This window comes from Microcaecilia unicolor, chromosome 3, assembly GCF_901765095.1.
Source record: "Microcaecilia unicolor chromosome 3, aMicUni1.1, whole genome shotgun sequence".
Lineage (NCBI taxonomy): Eukaryota > Metazoa > Chordata > Amphibia > Gymnophiona > Siphonopidae > Microcaecilia > Microcaecilia unicolor.
Window position 1 is genome coordinate 531,651,899 of NC_044033.1, and position 22,239 is coordinate 531,674,137.

The following is a 22,239-nucleotide window of genomic DNA, read 5'->3' on the forward strand; positions in this document are numbered from 1 at the left end:
GAAAGGTAACTTTAAAACAATACAGGAACGTAAGACCATTGAAGTCAGAATGATTAAATATTTTGACACCCACCAGACAGGACTTAACAAAGATCTGGGTTTTCTAGCCCATTATAAAACATAAAGTTGTATTGCTCTGTTTGTCACCCTCCTGTCTCCATGCATATCTATCCACCCCCATCCTGTTAGACTGTCAGTGAAATGCTTTGATGTTTCACTTATATATACTGTCATCTACCAACATTTGCTTATTTCCGATCTGACGAAGAAGGGCAACCTCTGAAAGTTAATCAAGAAATGTATTAAGTTATGTCCAATAAAAAAGGTATCATCTTATTTTATTTCACGTTTTATTTTGTTTTATTTCTATTGATTACCTGTAAAAGTGGATTAACACGGCTACCACACCTCTCTAATCAGGTCTTAAGGAATGCCTGGGTTAGCTGTACTACATCTCCCAGAATGCAGCTGTTCCCACTGCTTCTATTATCTGTCAGCCCTTCACAGCTAAACCAACCACACCACAACGTAGAGAATCAAATCAAATCAATTCTTGTATACCGCTAATATCCCCTTTCCAGGGTTCAGTGCGGTTTACATTCTAGGTGAGACAAAAGCCAATAATGTTAGTGTGAGATATGAGAACAATTAGAGACCATTGATGTAATTGCATGAGACCAAAAACATTAAGGAAAGGATAATGGATGACACTAGGAGGTAGAAGTCAATGGACTGTTATGGAGAGTCTTTGGCAAGAGAGAGGTTTTTAGCCTCTTCCTGAAGCTAAGGCAGCTGTTTTCTGTTCTGAGAACAAGTTGGGATGTCCATGTACTGTTTAAGTCCACTGAGTCCTGAGTTCAAATCAAGGCAGGGTTGGTTAAATGGTGCACAGGTGAGAGGGGTGGCTTGCAGAAGCTAGAAAAGTGTCAGCAGAGGCTTCTCACAGATGAAATTCTGCATAGCAGTGCAGGGCCCGTCGTTCCAGGTCCCGTAGCCGATCACCTCCACACAGTCTTCCCCTCGCAGGGTACCGGCATTATTTGGCTCACCTGCGCCCCAAGCTCTGAAGGAACAAAAACACCCCAAAAAAGAATAAGAAAAACTGTTTCCAGCTACAGAATGCACACTCTGAATGACTCTACGGATGACAGAAAACCCGATTCTTCATTCTGGACTAGACGTGATAGAGTTTACCAGTCAATAGAAGAATTATCCCAAAGATAATGATATTCATGGGCTCCCTAAACACTCTCTAGCACCCTCCCCTGCCCCACCAGACCCCTTCTACAGACACCCCCAGTTGTAACAATTGTTTTACCTGCTCCCCATCAGCAAAAGTATCAACCCTGGACAACCCTCTTCCTCCTAATCTGTGAAACCACTGGGCAGTGAGATCCTCGGTAATCATACGGAAGCTGAAGCTGGTTGTAATTGTGAGAGCAATAATAGGCTTAAGAGCCTTGAAAACACAGCCACACAAAAGTTGGAAGGTCAAACAAACAAAAAAAAAAAATCAATTTATTTATGTGTAGGGAAATGGGTGACCTGTCCCCTTCACAGGTTGGGACAAACAAACAGGAAAAACTAGTCTGTGTACATAAGTCTGTATACATATATAAAGTTCTCGTTTTCTCTCTCTCTCCTTCTCCCCCCCCCCCCCCCCCGGCAAGGCTACGATGTGCACTAGTCCCAGGGCAAGCAGCGGCTTCCATATATTTTCCTCCAGGAACTTGTCCAAACCTTTTTAAAATCCAGATACCCTAACCCAGTGGCGTTCCGAGGGGCGCTGACACCCAGGGCAGATCGCCGATGCGCCCCGTCCCCCCGGGTGCAGCGCCCCCCCCGTGCAGCACGACCCCCCCCCCCGGCGAAGGGACACCCCCCCACCCCGGCGAAAGACCCCCCCCGGGTGCACGCCACTGGGGGGGGTGCTGCGCGCCATCAGCGTTGTTGGTTTCCATGCTCCCTCTGCCCCGGAACAGGTTACTTCCTGTTCCGGGGCAGAGGGAGCTTGGAAACCAACTACGCTGACCGGCGTGCGGCACCCCCCCCAAGCGGCGTGCACCCGGGGCGGACCGCCCCCACTGCCCCCCCCTTGGTACGCCACTGCCCTAACCGCTGTTACCACATCCTCCTGCAAAGAGTTCCAGAGCTTAACTATTCGTTGAGTGACAAAATATTTCCTCTTATTTGTTTTAACCTTTAACATTTTCAAATGACTCCTGATGCAGGTGCTGTGCAGAGAAACACGGCCCGTGTCAGGTCCATGAAATAAAGTCCCTAAATCTTGGTGCTGTTTTTTGTTGATTGTGACATTTGTACTTTGACTGTCTCCATGTTGCTGTATATCAGTATTCAGCACATTTAGGCATAGACAGTCTTTAGTTCCAAGAATACAGTTCAGCAGGGTCCAGGATAAACTGAACCTACCTGAGTAGAGCCTCTGCAGCAGACAAGGCATGGGGTGAAGGCTTCTCCTCTCTCCTCTGGGCCTCCCTGACTTATCTGTGTTGAGGGTTTTTATCCTGCCTTGACCACGCCCTCCCTGTCCTGTTCTTGCTGAGTCACCCTTTGCTTGCCCTAGGTCCCGCCTCTTAAGATGGCTCTGTATTTGTGAGGGAGTGGGTAGCACTAATTCCTATAGACTCCCTCACACTGGTATTTTTTTTGGGAGGGGGTGCTATCTTTTTAAGCTGGCGCTGGAGACAGCTATGGGTAAGATAGGCAGAATTGGATGTTTTCTGTGTGGGAATAATAAGTGATGATTCTCATACAGTGACTTATACATTTCAGGGGATAGTCCTTGAGAAAGCCCGTGGTGATGAGACATGCGTGTCTGACATAATGCCCCCTGTCCGACAACTCTTAAGATGACGAGTATTAAATAATTATCTTAAAATCTGCAGATTAACTTTGGACTAAACAAAAAATTGTCAGTTGGGTGTACCGAATATACTGCTAGTAAATTACATTAGTACGTGACACCGCTGAGGTCACCGAGAATTTCAATGTTTATGCTCAAGATTTACCATCAATATTACTGAATCATTTCAACTGAGTTAGTTTGTATACTAATCTAGACAGAGTGGGAATTAGAACATAAGAACATAAGCACCGTCATACTGGGAAAAGACCAAGGGTCCATCAAGCCCAGCATCCTGTTTCTGACAGTGGCCAATCCAGGCTTCAAGAACCTGGCAACCCCCACCCCCCCAAAAAAAAAATTAATAATGTTCAATGGACTTTTACCTCAGAAATCTGTCCAAACCCCCTTTAAACTCAGCAAGGCCAACTGCTGTCACTACATTCTCTGGCAACGAGTTCCAGAGTCTACCTACACGCTGAGTAAAGAAAATTTTTTTCCTATCTGTTTTAAATCTACCACGTTCTAGCTTCATCTTGTGTCCCCTGGTTCTATTATTGTTAGAAAGTGTAAACAAACACTTCAAGTCTGTCCGCTCTACTCCGCTCATTATCTTGTAGACTTCTATCATATCACCCCTCAGTTGCCTCTTCTCCAAGCTGAAGAGCCCTAACCGTCTTAGCCTTTCCTTATAGGGAAGTCCTCCCATCCCTTTTACCATTTTCATCACCCTTCTCTGCACCTTCTCCAATTCCTTTATATCTTCTTTGAGGTGCAGCGACCAGAACTGAACACAATACTCGAGGTGCGGTCTCACCATGGAGCGATACAACGGCATTATAACATCCTCGTGTTTGTTTTCCATCCCTTTCCTAATAATACTCAACATTCTGTGTGCTTTCTTAGCCGCCGCAGCACACTGAGCAGAAGTTTTCAATGTCTTATCCACGATGACACCTAGATCCCTTTCTTGGTCCGCGACTCCTAACGCGGAACCTTGCATGGCATAGCTGTAATTCAGGTTCCTCTTTCCCACTTGCATCACTTTGCACTTGGTAATAAATAACGTCCAGAAAAAGGAGGGACAGATTGAGGTAGTCCGGGTTCTACTTCCATTGCTGTCAATGGAAGTAAAATCCGGAATGGGTCTTGGCTACCGTCATGAATAAGACCACATCCTTGTATCCCCATTGCCTTCTCACTACAGGATTATCCCCAGGAGATCTGCAGGGCAGGTCTGGAACTCCAGGTTCAGATGAGAAACCTGGACTGGCTGCAGGAAGGGGGAGGTTTCTAACACTCAATAGGTTCAGATGACAGCAGTGAGTAAGAGGAAGAATAAAGGAGGACCAATCATGGAAATCAGGACTAGATAATAGAGAAATAAACCCTTTTACCTGATAAAAGCGGCATCTGCCTGAGAATCCCCTGCAGCAGCCAGGACTGGGGGAGGGGCAGTTGCAGTGCAACTTCAGGTAGGAGATAGCTTGAACCTGGGAAGGAACAGAGCGCCCAAGAATCCTGGGAGTTGGAGTGCACAGCCTGTCCTCCAATCGAGGCGCAGAAAGGCTAAGCCAATCAGAATCAGGCTAGGGTGGAGCTCTGAAGCCTAGGAGGCATGCCTGACTTATAAAAACCCTTCCTTCGAGAAGGAAGACAGCTGCGGAAGGATTGGTCAGCTAACATCCAGGGCTAGAAAAGCCTGTTCTCTGCATGCCAGAAGCAGGTCTAGGGCTGAGATTCCCAGGGGAAGGTCCACAAAGGAAAAGGAAGCCAGTAAGAAGCTAAAAAGTGACACTAAGGGGGTGAGCCCCATGAAACCTTGCTGTGTTTTTTTTTGTTTTGTTACATTTGTACCCTGCGCTTTCCCACTCATGGCAGGCTCAATGCAGCTTACATGGGGCAATGGAGGGTTAAATGACTTGCCCAGAGTCACAAGGAGCTGCCTGTGCCTGAAGTGGGAATCAAACTCAGTTCCTCAGTTCCCCAGGACCAAAGTCCACCACCCTAACCACTAGGCCACTCCTCCACTGTTGCTACTATTTGAGATTCTATATGGAATATTGCTATTCCACTAGCAACATTCCATGTAGAAGTCGGCCCTTGCAGATCACCAATGTGGCCGTGCAGGCTTCTGCTTCTGTGAGTCACTTAACCCTCCATTGCCCCATGTAAGCCGCATTGAGCCTGCCATGAGTGGGAAAGCGCAGGGTACAAATGTAACAAAAATAAAATAGATACTATTGGAGATTCTACATGGAATGTTGCTATTCCACTAGCAACATTCCATGTAGAAGGCTGCGCAGGCTTCTGTACGTGCAGGACGTCAGACTCACAGAAACAGAAGCCTGCGCTGCCTTCTACATGGAATATTGCTAGTGGAATAGCAACATTCCATGTAGAATCTCCAATAGTAGCAACATTCCGTGTAGAATCTCAAAGAGTAGCAACATTCCATGTAGAATCTCCAATAGTATCTATTTTATTTTTGTTACATTTGTACCCTGCGCTTTCCCACTCATGGCAGGCTCAATGCGGCTTACATGGGGCAATGGAGGGTTAAGTGACTTGCCCAGAGTCACAAGGAGCTGCCTTTTCCTGAAGTGGGAATCGAACTCAGTTCCTCAGGACCAAAGTCCACCACCCTAACCACTAGGCCACTCCTGCACTGTTGCTACTATTTGAGATTCCACTAGCAACATTCCATGTAGAAGTCGGCCCTTATAGATCACCAATGTGGCCGCGCAGGCTTCTGCTTCTGTGAGTCTGACGTCCTGCACGTATGTGCAGGACGTCAGACTCACAGAAACAGAAGCCTGCGCAGCCTTCTACATGGAATGTTGCTAGTGGAATAGCAACATTCCATGTAGAATCTCCAATAGTAGCAACATTCCATGTAGAATCTCAGAGTAGCAACATTCCATGTACAATCTCCAATAGTATCTATTTTCTTTTTGTTACATTTGTACCCTGTGCTTTCCCACTCATGGCAGGCTCAATGCGGCTTACATGGGGCAATAGAGGGTTAAGTGATTTGCCCAGAGTCTCACTAGCAACATTCCATGTAGAAGTCGGCCCTTGCAGATCACCAATGTGGCCGCGCAGGCTTCTGCTTCTGTGAGTCTGACGTCCTGCACGTCAGACTCACAGAAACAGAAGCCTGCGCAGCCTTCTACATGTAGAATCTCAAAGCATTCCATGTAGAATCTCCAATAGTAGCAACATTCCATGTAGAATCTCCAATAGTAGCAATGTTGCATGTAGAATCTCCAATAGTATCTATTTTATTTTTGTTACATTTGTACCCTGCGCTTTCCCACTCATGGCAGGCTCAATGCGGCTTACATGGGGCAATGGAGGGTTAAGTGACTTGCCCAGAGTCACAAGGAGCTGCCTGTGCCTGAAGTGGGAATCGAACTCAGTTCCTCAGTTCCCCAGGACCAAAGTGTCCACCACCCTAACCACTAGGCCACTCCTCCACTGTTGCTACTCTTTGAGATTCTACATGGAATGTTGCTATTCCACTAGAGAAGTCGGCCCTTGCAGATCACCAATGTGGCCGCGCAGGCTTCTGCTTCTGTGAGTCTGACGTCCTGCACGTACGTTCAGGACGTCAGACTCACAGAAACAGAAGCCTGCGCAGCCTTCTACATGAAATAGCAACATTCCATGTAGAATCTCCAATAGTAGCAACATTCCATGTAGAATCTCCAATAGTATCTATTTTATTTTTGTTACATTTGTACCCTGCGCTTTCCCACTCATGGCAGGCTCAATGCGGCTTACATGGGGCAATGGAGGGTTAAGTGACTTGCCCAGAGTCACAAGGAGCTGCCTGTGCCTGAAGTGGGAATCCAACTCAGTTCCTCAGTTCCCCAGGACCAAAGTCCACCACCCTAACCACTAGGCCACTCCTCCATTCATTGGGACTGCTGGTCAAATGACGCATAAGGGTAATGCCTTTGGCGTTAAGCTTGAACCCCAGTTGGAGAAAAGAAAGGACGGCTCTTCTTGACTAGAACTGTATTTAATTTTGCTGCTAAGAATCTCAGGATTCGCTTGGCTTTGAGACTGGCTGTGTTATTTTTGCCTCCACACTGTGAGATTCTGACATTGAAGATGTTTGTGTGGAAATACAATAAAAAAAAAAAAGTGCAGTTGTTTAGTTAATTGCAAAATCTGGAGTGGCTCATTTTACATCCATGGACTGAACTCTGTAAAAGATTCCAGTGGTGATAACAGGAACAGGAGCTTCAGTGCAGTATTCCTCACTATCACTATAATGTATGAATAACATTAGCATCATTTGACGTCTAGTGATCTCCGAATGCTGTGGTTCAATATTAAGACAGAGGAGAGGGCTTATTCGAGATTGAAGGCCCTCCTGGATTTCAAAAGAACTAACTTTGCAGAGATGGGGGAATTTCTCAAGGAAGAGTTAACAGGATGGGAACAGCTGAAGGAAGAACAGCAGCAGTGGACAAGACTGAATGGAACTAATAAATTACATAAAGGAGAGAGGAAAAGAAGACCACTCTGGTTCTCGAATGTAGTAGCTGAAAAGGTAAGGGAAAGGAGGTCAGCCTTCACACGTTATAAAACGACTCAGAAAGAAGAAGACGGGCCCTCCTGAACCGATATATCACCCCTCTCCTCAGGTCACTTCACTGGCTTCCAATCAGATACCGCATTCAATTCAAGCTTCTCCTTCTTACCTACAAATGCACTCAGTCTGCTGCCCCTCACTATCTTTCTACCCTCATCTCCCCTTACATTCCCGCCCGTAACCTCCGTTCACAGGATAAATCCCTCCTCTCAGTACCCTTCTCCATCATCGCCAACTCCAGGTTCCGCTCATTCTGCCTCGCCTCACCCTATGCTTGAGCCCTTACGCCAAGCCCCCTCCCTACCCATCTTCAAATCCTTGCTCAAAGCCCACCTCTTCAATGTTGCCTTCGGCACCTAACCTTTATACCGTTCAGGAAACCTAGACTGCCCCTATTTGACTGACTGTACATTTGTCCTTTAGATTGTAAGCTCCTTTGAGCAGGGACTGTCCTTCTATGTTAAATTGTACAGCGCTGTGTAACCCTAGTAGCGCTTTAGAAATGTCAAATAGTAGTAGTAGTAGAAGAAGACGGGCCAGAATACCTAGATCAGCTAAGAGAAGCTGGAAAAGCTGTCAGGAAAGCGAAGAAGCAAATGGAAGAAAAGATTGCTAATATGGTACACTTGAGGGATAAGACGTTTTTCAGATATGTAAGTGACAGGAGCAAATGCCAAAATAGCATTGTGAGGCTCAAAGCAGAAGGGGAGGAATAAGTGGAAGATGATAAGGATAAAGCTGAACTGCTTTCTGTTCTGTGTTCATGGATGAAAGGCTGGGGGTAGGACCATAGGAGCCAACTTTTCAGAATTATTGGGGGTGCTAAGCCTAATGGAAATAACCCCTTCCTGGACATATAGAAGGAATTTTTTCAATATTGGGGGTGCTCAAGCCCCACAGCACTCACAGAGTCAGCTCCTATGGGTAGGACCACAGAAAACAAATATAAAAGGAGATGGATGTATGATAGATTTTTGGAGGACAGTGTTCGTGAGGAGCTAGCTAAACTAAAAGTAGACAAAGCAATGGGGCCTGGTGGGATACACCCGAGGGTGCTCAAGGAACTCGGAGAAGTTCTGGCAGCTCCACTGACTGACTTCTTCAATGCTTCCTTAGAGGCTGGAATGGTGCCAGAGGACTGGAGAAGGGTGAATGTAGTTCCATTGCACAAGAGTGGAAGTAAGGAGGAGGTTGGGAATTACAGACCCGTCAGTCTAACCTCGGTGACGAGTAAACTAATGGAAACGCTTCTAAAGCGGAGAATTGTGAGATTTCTCGAATTGAATGGGATGCAGGACACGAGGCACCATGGCTTCACTAGAGGCAGGTTGTGTCAGACGAATCTGATTGATTTTTTTGACTGGGTGACAGAAACGTACCTAGGTTCTAGCATTGGTGGGGGAGTGGAGAGGCGTCGGAGGAGCAAAGAGCGGACTGCCGATGGCGCCGGCACATATTTTTCATGTGACAGATCATTTGAAAAATTGCAGCTGATGCCGTCGGAAGTCTGTTTGGGGGAGCAGTCGCTCCCCTGGCGACCCACCTAGCTACGCCTTTGCTGGGTGACCAAACAGTTGGATGTGGGAGGGCTCTGGATGTGGTGTATTTGAATTTCAGCAAGACCTTTGACACGGTTCCGCACAGGCGACGCATAAATAAACAGTTCTCTCGGTATGGCACCTAGAGTAACTGACTGGGTTAAAAATTGGTTGAATGGAAGGAGACAAAGGGCAGTAGAGAATGGAGCTTGCTCTGAAGAAAGGGATGTTGTTGGTGGACTACAGCAGGGACCGATCCTTGGGCTGGCTCTTTTTAACGTCTTTGTGAGCAATATTGTGGAAGGGCTGTCTGATAAGGTTTGCCTCTTTGCGGATGATACCAAACTCTGCAACAGGGTGGACACCCTGGAGGGTGTGGATGACATAAGGAAGGACACAGCAAAGCTTGAGGAATGGTCCGATACTTGGCAACTAAGATTTAATGCTAAAAAATGCAGGGTCATGCCCTTGGGTCACAAGGATCCGAAGGAACGGTACAATATAGGGGGTGAAGTGCTTCAGTGTACAAAGGAAGTGTGGGACTTGGGAGATGAATGTGTCTGATGACTTTAAAGTTTCCAAACAGGTAGAAAAAGCAATGGTCAAAGCCAGAAAGATGTATGGGTGCATAAGAAACAGGAAGAAAGAGGTGATGGTGCACTTGAGTAAGTCTCTGGTGAGGCACCGTTTAGAGAACTCTGTGCAATTCTGGAGACCACACCTACGGAAAGATATAAACAGGATGGAGTTGCTCCGGAGGGTGGCTACAAAATTGGTAAGCGGTCTTGGACACAAGACATATAAGGACAGGCTTATGAACCTCAACATGTATATACTGGAAGAGAGGAGGGAAAGAGGAGGTATGATAGAGACGTTTAAATATCTCAGGGGCATTAATGTACAGGAAGTGAGTCTTTTTCAAATGAAGAAAAACTCTGGAATGAGGGGGCATAAGATGAAGTTAAGAGGCTTAGGAGGAATCTAAGAAAGCATTTATGGAAAGGGTGGCGGAAGCATGGAATGGCCTCCCGATGGAGGTTGTGGAGACTAGGACTGTATCAGAGTTTAAGAAAGCATGAGACAAGAAGTGGGATCCCTTAGGAAAAGGTTGCGGAGGATGGGCCATTTGGCCTTTATCTGCCGTTATATTTCTATGTTTCTATATCTGTTATTTGAATGTTCTAATGTTGCTTATTAGATGTTTTATTGGTATCATGCTGATATAGTATCCTTATAGATAAAGAAATTAAGTTAGGCGTGTGGCCTAGTGGTTAGGGTGGTGGACTTTGGTCCTGAGGAACTGAGTTTGATTCCCACTTCAGGCACAGGCAGCTCCTTGTGACTCTGGGCAAGTCACTTAACCCTCCATTGCCCCATGTAAGCCGCATTGAGCCTGCCATGAGTGGGAAAGTGCAGGGTACAAATGTAACAAAAATAAAATAGATACTATTGGAGATTCTACATGGAATGTTGCTACTATTGGAGATTCTACATGGAATGTAGAAGGCTGCGCAGGCTTCTGTTTCTGTGAGTCAGACTCACAGAAGCAGAAGCCTGCGCGGCAGCCACATTGGTGATCTGCAAGGGCCAACTTCTACATGGAATGTTGCTAGTGGAATAGCAACATTCCATGTAGAATCTCAAATAGTAGCAACAGTGGAGGAGTGGCCTAGTGGTTAGGGTGGTGGACTTTGGTCCTGGGGAACTGGGTTCGATTCCCACTTCAGGCACAGGCAGCTCCTTGTGACTCTGGGCAAGTCACTTAACCCTCCATTGCCCATGTAAGCCGCATTGAGCCTGCCATGAGTGGGAAAGCGCGGGGTACAAATGTAACAAAAATAAAATAGATACTATGGGAGATTCTATATGGAATGTTGCTACTATTCGAGATTCTACATGGAATGTTGCTACTATTGGAGATTCTACATGGAATGTTGCTGTTCAAAAATACCATCCTGAAAGCCCAGGCCAAATATATTCTGTGTATTAAAAAAAAAGGGAGGAAGACCAAACAATAGTCAGCATGGTTAAAAAGTGAGGTGAAGGAAGCTATTAGAGCTAAAATAAAATCCTTCAGAAAATGGAAGAAGGAACAGACTGAAATTAATAAGAAACAGCATAAGGAATGTCAAGTCAAATGCAAAGCGCTGATCAGGAAGGCGAAGAGGGACTTTGAAAAAAAGATTGCGTTGGAGGCAAAAACACATAGTAAAAAAATTTTTTTAGGTATATTAAAAGAAAAAAGCCGGCAAAAGAATCAATTGGACCGCTAGATGACCGAGGGGTAAAAGGGACGATCAGGGAAGACAAAACCATAGCAGAGAGATTAAATGAATTCTTTGCTTCTGTCTTCACCGAGGAAGATTTGGGAGAGATACTGATGCCAGAAATGGTATTCAATGCTGGTGAGTCGGAGAAACTGAATGAATTCTCTGCAAACCTAGAGTAGCATATCTCCTGGACCAGATGGTATTCATCCCAGAGTACTGATAGAACTGAAAAATGAGCTTGCAGAGCTATTGTTAGAAACATGTAATGTATCCTTAAAATCGAGCGTGGTACCGGAAGATTGGAGGGTTCCAGAGGAGATCTGGGAAATTATAGACCTGTCAGCCTGATGTCGGAGCCAGGCAAAATAGTAGAGACTATTATAAAGAACAAAATTACACAGTATATTCAAAAGCATGGATTAATGAGCCAAAGCCAACATGGATTTAGTGACGGGAAATCTTGCCTCACCAATCTATTACATTTGTTTGAAGGGATGAACAAACATGTGGATAAAGGTGAGCCGGTTGATATTGTGTATCTGGATTTTCAAAAAGCGTTTGACAAAGTACCTCATGAAAGACTCCAGAAGAAATTGGAGAGTCATGGGATAGGAGGTAGTGATTAAAAACTGGTTAAAGGACAGAATACAGAGAGTAGGGTTAAATGGTCAGTATTCTCAATGGAGAAGGGTAGATAGTGGGGTTCCACAGGGGTCTGTGCTGGGACCGCTGCTTTTTAATATATTTATAAATGATCTAGAGATGGGAGTAACTAGTGAGGTAATTAAATTGGCTGATGACACAAAGTTCTTCAAAGTTGTTAAATCACAAGAGGATTGTGAAAAATTACAAGAGGACCTTACGAGACAGACTGGGCGTCCGAATGGCAGATGACGTTTAATGTGAGCAAGTGCAAAGTGATGCATGTGGGAAAGAGGAACCTGAACTATAGCTACGTAATGCAAGGTTCCTCATTAGAAGTCACCGACCAAGAAAGGGATGTCGGCGTCATTGTTGATGATACATTGAAAGCCTCTGCTCACTGTGTGGCGGCATCTAAGAAAGCAAATAGAATGTTAGGTATTATTAGGAAAGGAATGGAAAACAAAAATGAGGATGTTATAATGCCTTTGTATCGCTCCATGGTGTGACCGCACCTCAAATATTGTGTTCAATTCTGGTCGCTGCATCTCAAAAAAGATATAGTGGTATTAGAAAAGGTGCAGAGAAGGGCGACGAATATGATAAAGGGGATGGGACGACTTCCCTATGAGGAAAGGCTAAAGCGGCTAGGGCACTTCAGCTTGGAGAAAAGACGGCTGAGGGGAGATATGATAGAGGTCTATATAATAATGAGTGGAGTAGAACGGGTAGACGTGAATCGCTTGTTTACTGCTTCCAAAAATACTAGAACTAGGGGGCACGCAATGAAGCTACAAAGTAGTAAATTTAAAATAAATTGGAAAACTTTTTATTCACTCAACATGTAATTAAACTTTGGAATTCATTGCCAGAGAATGTAGTAAAAGCAGTTAGTTTAGCGGGGTTTAAAAAAGGTTTGGATGGCTCCCTAAAGGAAAAGCCCATAGACCATTATTAAATTGGACTTGTGGAAAATCCACTATTTCTGGGATAAGCAGCATAAAATGTTTCATACTTTTTGGGGGGATCTTGCCAGCTATTTGTACCTGGATTGGCCACTGTTGGAAACAGGCTGCTGGGCTTGATGGACCTTTGATCTGTCCCAGTATGGCAATACTTATGTATTTATGTACGTATGTTTTACAGTGGTTGGCAAGATACTCTTAGTGCATATGGAATACTCATTGGGTTTCTTGAGAAGGTATGTTTTAGTTCTTTTCTTCAATTCAAAGATGCATTACAGTTAGAGGTTGTGTTGTGTATTGTTGTTCGAGAATGATCTGTGTATATTTTACTCATAGAATTTCCTGAAGATGTAGGTCTTTAGATCTTTTCTGAACTGGAGGTAGTCTGTGATGCTTCTTATGACTATGGGAATTGAGTTGCACCATTTTGAGGCTAGGCAGCTAAATCTCGTCATGCAGGTGGACTTGTATACTATGTTTTTGAAGTTGGGCAGGTGAAGTAGTAGGTAACCTCTGGTTCCTGGGTTTGCATTTCTTTGTGGTAGTTTGATTATGTCTAGCATGTAGTCTGGTGACATGCCAAATAGCATTTTGAAGATGATTGTGCTGGTTTTGAAAATAGTCTGGCCTTGATCGGGAGCTAGTGTAGCATTATGAATATGGGATTGCTCTATCATATTTTGACTTTTTGAATATCAGTCTCGCTGCTGTGTTTTGGACAGTCTGCAACGATCGTAGAAGGTTTTCCTTGCAAACTACCTATGCTGCATTACAGTAGTTTAATTGAGACAATATCAGGGTCTGTACTATAAGACAGAATGATTGTCTGTGGAAATAGTCTCTGATTCTTCTCAGTTTCCATAGTGCTTTGAAGCTTTTGACGTGATTGCAGCAACTTGGTCTTCAAGGGTCAGATGTTTGTCGAGAATGATTTCTAGTACATAAGTACATAAGCATCGCCATGCTGGGACAGACCAAGGATCCATCGAGCCCAGCACCCTGTCACCGACAGTGGCCAAAAGATCAAGCAATTTCTCCCACCCATCCTAGAAATACTATATTCCCTCGTCCATTCAATAACATTCTTTGGCTTTTTCCTCCAGGAAGCTGTCCAACCCTTTTTTGAAGTCTGCTAAGTTAACCGCCTTAACCACCTTTTCCGGAAGCGAATTCCAGAGTTTAACTATGCGTTGAGTGAAGAAAAATTTCCTCCGATTCATTTTAAATTTACCACACTGGAGCTTCATTGCATGTCCCCTTGTCCTAGTATTTTTGGAAAGCGTAAACAGACGCTCCACATCGACCCGTTCCATTCCACTTGTTATCTTATAGACCTCTATCATATCTCCCCTCAGCCACCTTTTCTCCAAGCTGAAGAGCCCCAGCCTCTTCAGCCTATCCTGATAGGGAAGCCGTCCCATCCCTTGTATCATGTTTGTCACCCTTCTCTGCACCTTTTCCAATTCCACTACATCTGTTTTTTGAGGTGCGGCGACCAGAATTGAACACAATACTTGAGGTGCGGTCGCACCATGGAGTGATACAACAGCAGAATAATATCCTTATTTTTGTTTTCCATCCCCTTCCTAATGATACCCAACATTCTATTTACTTTCCTAGCCGCAGCAGCACATTGAGCAGAAGTTTTCAACGTATCATCAACGACGACACCTAGATCCCTTTCTCGGTCCGTGACTCCCAACGCTGAACCTTGCATGACGTAGTTATAGTTTGGGTTCCTCTTTCCCACATGCATCACTTTGCACTTGAGTGTCGATTGTGTAAGATTGTTGATCTGTTATGAGGTTTTTGGTAAGTAGTGGGATTGTTCTGACTGGATAAAACCAGGAGTTTGGTTTTGTCCCAGTTCAGTTTAAGTTTGACAGATGTGGTCCAGTTTTCCATGAAACTGAGTCCTTTTTTGGTCTTATCCAGTATCTCTGTGATGCTGCTGTTGAAAGGTATGTAGATGGTGACATCATCTGTGTATATGAATGGGTTTAAACCCTTTTTTCCCAGTTGTTTTCCAAGTGGAAACATCAGGACATTGAATAATATTGGCGATATCGGGGAACTCTGAGGGACCCCGCATTCAGGGATCCAGGAGGCTGAAAACTCATTGGATATCTTGACAAGATAGGATTTAGTTCTTAGAAAACCATTGAACCAGGCTGCTACTGCTCCAGTTATTCCTATGTTGTCCAGTAGGGTCGTTAGTATTGTGTGATTTACTAGGTCGAAGGCGCTTGACATATGGAATTGTAGTAGTAGGTATTGACTGGCCTTGGCTTATTCTTCTTCTTAATTTTGTGATCATGGTGGCTATGATTGCTTCAGTGGTATAGCATGGTCTGAAGCCTGATTGAGAGCTGTGAAGGACTAAGTAGTGCGTTAGGTATTCCATTAATTGTTGTGCTACTAGTCCCTCCGTTGTTTTGGTCATCAGTGGTATTGATGCAACTGGTCTGTAATTAATGCGTTCACTGATTTTTCTGGTGGTGTCTTTAGGGTTTGGAGTGAGTACGATGTTGCACTTGTCAGAAGGGAAATGGCCTTTCGAGAACATGTGTATTCTATGTGTTCAGTTAAGCGTTTGATGAACCAATCTGGAGGGTTTTCCATCATGTCGTTTGGGCAGCTGTCTAGTAGGCAATCGGCCTGTGCATATTTTGTCAGTAGTGCAATTCTAGTGGGAAGCAGGGGACGGGGGAAGGAGTTCAATCAGAGTATTTCTAGAAATGTATATACAGCCTTGCTGACAAAAATCAGTCACAGCTATTTGCAGTATCAAACCATATACAAGAGTTCAGTATCTGGGTCCTGTCTACATTTCTTGACGTTTTGATGCTGTTCCAAGCTGGTAGCGGATGGATGAGAAACTGGTTGATGAAGAGGACTGGGAGAGGAGTGGTCAGTGCGGTCCATGCTGGTGCTTTAGAAGTGACACTGGGAGCAGGCTCTGAGGGAAGGGTTCCTGTTTAGTATAAAAATATGCAAGAAATGGAGGGGGGGTGCACTAGCATGCAGAATAGAGGAGTGGTCCAGTCATCAGTTCAGAAGGGGAGCCCGGTTCAAATCCCACTGCTGCCCTCAGAAACTCACTTAACCCTCCACTGTCTCAAATACAAATTGTCAGGTCTCCAGGGACAGGGAAATACACCTACCTTATCTGAATGTAACTGACCTTGAGCTACTCCTGGAAAAGGTAGGAGCTAAATTCAAGTAATGAATAACTAAGCCTGGGTTGTATAGATTATCACTGTTTCCCTCCTGAAATCAGTTAAAGCTTGTTCTGCTCTTCAAAGGTGCTGAAAAATAAAACTCCCCGGCTAGGGGGATGAGGGATGGACTTACTGGGATACGGTGGGATTTGTTTTTATAGACGTGCATGCTAGAAAAGCTTCTACATTAAAAAAAAAAATCAATAAATGTGAATGTGAGTAGAGGCTAAAAGCCCTTTTTGTGAGCTGCTGTGAGAGAGATAGCAAAAGGAGGATTTTCTCTGAGCTGGCGGACAGCCCAGAGACTGCAGAGTAACAGCCAAGGACCGGCAGATGGGATCCAGTCAATGAATTGCTAGACTATAATGAACCGGAAAGGGGAAAGAAAAGGTGATGTCATTTGATTCCTGGAAGAGAAGAGAGAGAGACAAACAAACCAAATGCACTGTACAAGCTCACAGAGAGAAATTCACTTTGCATGCAAGGGAACAACCTGCCTACTAACACCCTTCTACTCCGAAAGACAAATCTCAGAGCCTTACCCTGCTTTGTCCTGCTGGCACCTCACGAGAACCTCAGCAGTGATTCCGGACAGGAACTAAGAATGGAGCTGGGGGGTGTCGGTGGGGGGGGGGGGGGGGGGGGGACTTCACTTACCTCTTTTAATTTTATGCTAGCCTTATCTGGACCGTGGTTTCAATATCGCCACTGGAACTTGCTGCCGGAGGATGTGATAACAGAGGTTAGCATATCTGGGTTTAAAAAAATGTTTGGCCAAGTTCCTGGAGGAAAAATCCAGAGTCTGCTACTGAGATGGACATGGGGGAAGCCACTGCTTGCCCTTGGATTGGTAGCATGGAATGTTGCAATAATGCGGGTTTCTGCCAGGTACTTGTAACTTGGCTTGGCTACTGTTGGAAACAGGATACTGGGCTAGACGAACCACTGATCTGACCCAGTAAGGCTATTCTTATGAATAATGCCGGGGGTTGTCTTCTCTGTCCAGATATTCAGCGCCACTCACTCTGCTAGGTACTTGTGACCTGGACTGGCCACTGTTGGACACAGGATACTGAACTAGATGGACCTTTGGTCTGATCCAGTAGGGCAACTCTTTGGTTCTTATTTGCAGAGTTTAAATATTGAGTTATAAAATTCTGGGCCTGTCACTTCAGGGAAAGCTTGCTCTAAAGCCACCCCTTAACCTTCTTCCTGAGCAAAATCCAGGCACCTTCCTGTCCTAATTCCCCCATAACTGGGCACCAAATTCTGAAGGCCATGCATCTTGCTAATGTGGGTCTGATTTCTTGTAGCCCAGGGACTGGTAAAAGGAGTTCTCTGTCTGGGACATCTAGGGACAGTCCGTCTGTTAAATAACTGGGGGTTGGCTTGGTGGACAGAGCAGGCAAAAGTAGAGGCTGTCAAAGGACGAATCACCACCGGAGATATTAATCTAACAGTCTTTATTATAATATTAAAAAAGAAGACCCGACACGGGCCGTGTTTCGACGCACGCAAGTGGCTATATCAAGGGGTCAAACAGAAAACTCTATAGATAGAGGATGACAATAGAAAAATCATAATTATGAAATATAAACAAACATAATTGTGTTGAGACATAAAAATATGATCATAAACTGAGACATATAAATCAATCAGATATCTTATATAATAAAACTCACCCTCAACGTTCTGAAGACACTGACATCACTTCCGTCACTTCCTTCAAGACGGGTTTGAAGGGTTCGTGGTGGTGAAGCCACCAAAATCGCCAAGTCTCGGGGCCCCGCCCTTGCGTCACACGTGATGACGTCGAGGGCGGAGCAATGGCGTACGGTGCGTTCAGGAGGTGCGGAGCAATGGCGTCAGAACGACGAAGGGGTCGGTAGGTAGATAGGGAGGGAGAAGGGGGGGGTGTTGGAGAGGAAAACCTTGTTAGCGCCCCGTTTCATTTGCTCCAGAAACGGGCCTCTTTTACTAGTTATTAATAAAGTGAAAAGTGTATTAAATTGAAACACAAATATAATCAATATTAAAAATACCAACAGCAATATTGTACATAAGTACATAAGTAGTGCCATACTGGGAAAGACCAAAGGTCCATCTAGCCCAGCATCCTGTCACCGACAGTGGCCAATCCACTACTACTACTACTACTATTTAGCATTTCTATAGCGCTACAAGGCATACGCAGCGCTGTACAAACATAGAAGAAAGACAGTCCCTGCTCAAAGAGCTTACAATCTAATAGACAAAAAATAAATAAAGTAAGCAAATCAAATCAATTAATGTGAACGGGAAGGAAGACAGGAGGGTAGGTGGAGGCGAGTGGTTACAAGTGGTTACGAGTCAAAAGCAATGTTAAAGAGGTGGGTTTTCAGTCTAGATTTAAAGGTGGCCAAGGATGGGGCAAGACGTAGGGGCTCAGGAAGTTTATTCCAGGCGTAGGGTGCAGCGAGATAGAAGGCGCGAAGTCTGGAGTTGGCAGTAGTGGAGAAGGGAACAGATAAGAAGGATTTATCCATGGAGCGGAGTGCACGGGAAGGGGTGTAGGGAAGGACGAGTGTGGAGAGATACTGGGGAGCAGCAGAGTGAATACATTTATAGGTTAGTAGAAGAAGTTTGAACAGGATGCGAAAACGGATAGGGAGCCAGTGAAGGGTCTTGAGGAGAGGGGTAGTATGAGTAAAGCGACCCTGGCGGAAGATGAGACGGGCAGCAGAGTTTTGAACCGACTGGAGAGGGGAGAGGTGACTAAGTGGGAGGCCAGCAAGAAGCAGATTGCAGTAGTCTAAACGAGAGGTGACAAGGGTGTGGATGAGGGTTTTGGTAGAGTGCTCGGAAAGAAAGGGGCGGATTTTACGGATGTTGTAAAGAAAGAAACGACAGGTCTTGGCGGTCTGCTGGATATGAGCAGAGAAGGAGAGAGAAGAGTCAAAGATGACCCCAAGGTTTCGAGCTGAGGAGACAGGGAGAATGAGAGAGCCATCAACAGAAATAGAAAACGGGGGGAGCGGGGAGGTGGGTTTGGGGGGGAAAATGAGAAGCTCGGTTTTGGTCATATTTAATTTCAGGTGGCGTTGAGACATCCAGGCAGCAATGTCAGACAAGCACGCTGAAACTTTGGTTTGGATGCAAGGTGAGATATCAGGGGTAGAAAGGTAGATTTGGGAGTCATCAGCATAGAGGTGGTAGGAAAAGCCATGGGATGAGATTAATGAACCAAGGGAAGAAGTGTAGATAGAAAAGAGGAGGGGACCAAGAATAGAACCCTGAGGTACACCGACAGGCAGAGGGATAGAAGTAGAAGAGGATCCACCAGAGTGAACACTAAAGGTGCGGAGGGAGCGGAGGGAGAGGTAGGAAGAGAACCAGGAAAGGACAGAGCCCTGGAATCCAAGTGAGGACAGGGTATCGAGAAGTATGCTGTGATCGACAGTGTCAAAAGCAGCGGAAAGATCAAGAAGAATGAGGATGGAATATTGACCTCTGGATTTAGCCAGTAATAGGTCATTGGAGACTTTAGTAAGCGCAGTTTCAGTTGAGTGGAGAGGGCGAAAACCAGATTGTAATGGGTCAAGAATAGCATGTGAGGAGAGAAAATCAAGGCAGCGGCGGTGAACAGCACGCTCAAGTAATTTGGAGAGAAAAGGAAGGAGGGAGATGGGTCGGTAATTAGAGGGACAAGTAGGGTCAAGTGAAGGCTTCTTAAGGAGAGGTGTGACCACAGCATGTTTAAAGGAAGCAGGGACAGTCGCAGTGGAAAGTGAGAGGTTGAGAATGTGACAGATAAAAGGAATAAGAGTAGGAGAGATGGCATTAAGAAGGTGGGTGGGAATGGGATCAGAGGAACAGGTGGTACATTTTGAGGAAGAAAGGAGAAGTGTAGTTTCCTCAATAGTAACTTCAGGAAAGGAGGAAAGGGAATGAGGGGAAGGAGAGAGAGGGGAACAGACTAGTGGAGGGAGAGCTGGTGAGGTAGAGAAAGCAAGGTTTATCTTTTGAACCTTGTTGTGAAAGAATTCAGCAAGGGTCTGAGGAGATAATGAAGGGGGAGTTGGGGGAGGGGGCACCTTGAGGAGAGAGTTCAATGTGGTGAAGAGAAGTCGAGGATTAGAGCCAAGAGAGTTGGTCAGTTGGATATAATAATCCTGTTTGGCACGTAAAAGAGCAGATTGGAAGGAGGTCAGCATGAACTTAAAGTGTAAGAAATCAGCAAGGGCCCGAGATTTCCGCCAGAGGCGTTCGGCGGAGCGGGTACAGGAACGTAGGTAGCGGATATTAGAAGTCAGCCAAGGTTGGGGTTTTGTACGCCTTACAGGGCGGGTCATCAAAGGTGCAAGAGTGTCTAAGGCAGAGGATAGAGTATGTTTGTAAGAAGAAACAGCCTCGTTGACAGACGTGGATGGTGCCACAGTAGAGAGGAGGTTTGAAACATGGGAGGATAGAGATGAAGGGTCAATGTCGTGAAGATTCCTAGATAAATTAGATAGGATAGGACGGGACTGGGAGGGAGGAGATTTAAGTGTGAAAGTTATAAGATGGTGATCAGAGAGGGGAAGATCGGAGGCAAGGAAACTAGAGGGTGAACAGTTGGAGGAGAAGATGAGATCAAGACAGTGACCATTTTGATGAGTGGGGGAGGTGGAGCATAGTTGGAGATTAAAGGACGACGTTAAAGCGAGTAACTTGGAAATATAAGAGTTGGAAGGATCATTAGCAGGAATATTAAAGTCACCAAGGATGAGAGAGGGGGAGGAAGGATCATGGAAGAAGGCAAGCCAGGCATCAAAGTCACTGAGAAAGGATGAAAGGGACTTATCAGGGGGACGATAAATGACCGCTATTCGAAGAGGCAGAGGAGAGAAAAGGCGGATAGAGTGGACTTCAAAGGAGGAAAAACAGTGAGATTGAGGTGGAAGAAGGGGTTGAAATCTGGAGGAGGGAGAGAGAAGTAGTCCAACACCGCCCCCACGGCCAGCAGAGCGAGGAGTATGTGAAAATAGATAACCGCCATGGCACAGGGCTGCGACTGAAGCAGAGTCATCAGGGCAGAGCCAGGTTTCTGTTATGGCGAGCAGATGGAGGTGACGCGAGATAAAGAGGTCCTGGATATAGGGGAGTTTGTTACAGATAGAGCGGGCATTCCATAGGGCGCAAGAGAAGGGCAGAGAAGAGGAGGGGAGTAGAGGAATAGAGATGAGGTTAGAGAGGTCACGGTGAGATCTGTAGAGTTTGGATAATAGTTGGTGAGGAGGGCCAGGATTGGGATTGATGTCACCAGCTGAGAGTAAGAGAAGGAGTAAAAGAGAGCGGAGGAGAGTAGGAGAGGTGTGGCCACGAAGGCGTCGAAGGGCACCTGGCACGCTCCCCAAACGTAAAAACATTCCAGACAAGTTATACCTAAAAATGCGGAATTTTTCCAAGTCCATTTAATAGCGGTCTATGGACTTGTCCTTTAGGAATCTATCTAACCCCTTTTTAAACTCCGTCAAGCTAACCGCCCGTACCACGTTCTCCGGCAACGAATTCCAGAGTCTAATTACACGTTGGGTGAAGAAATATTTTCTCCGATTCGTTTTAAATTTACCACACTGTAGCTTCAACTCATGCCCTCTAGTCCTATTATTTTTGGATAGCGTGAACAGTCGCTTCACATCCACCCGATCCATTCCACTCATTATTTTATACACTTCTATCATATCTCCCCTCAGCCGTCTCTTCTCCAAGCTGAAAAGCCCTAGCCTTCTCAGCCTCTCTTCATAGGAAAGTCGTCCCATCCCCACTATCATTTTCGTCGCCCTTCGCTGTACCTTTTCCAATTCTACTATATCTTTTTTGAGATACGGAGACCAGTACTGAACACAATACTCCATGTGCGGTCGCACCATGGAGCGATACAATGGCATTATAACATCCGCACACCTGGACTCCATACCCTTCCTAATAACACCCAACATTCTATTTGCTTTCCTAGCCGCAGCAGCACACTGAGCAGAAGGTTTCAGCGTATCATCGACGACGACACCCAGATCCCTTTCTTGATCCGTAACTCCTAACGCGGAACCTTGCAAGACGTAGCTATAATTCGGGTTCCTCTTACCCACATGCATCACTTTGCACTTGTCAACATT

At 45.4% G+C, this 22,239-nt stretch overlaps 1 protein-coding gene across 1 annotated transcript in view; it reads right to left on the minus strand.

Annotated features, from left to right (window-relative positions):
* Window positions 1-655: 655 nt before the first annotated feature.
* Window positions 656-22,239, minus strand: part of LOC115465270 (CD209 antigen-like protein C) — an 82,070-nt gene continuing 60,486 nt past the window's right edge. Inside the window, exon 8 of the mRNA XM_030195670.1 lies at window positions 656-1,063. Coding sequence (XP_030051530.1) covers window positions 916-1,063 — 148 coding nt within the window. The 3' untranslated portion in view covers window positions 656-915. The remainder of the gene's footprint in view (window positions 1,064-22,239) is intronic.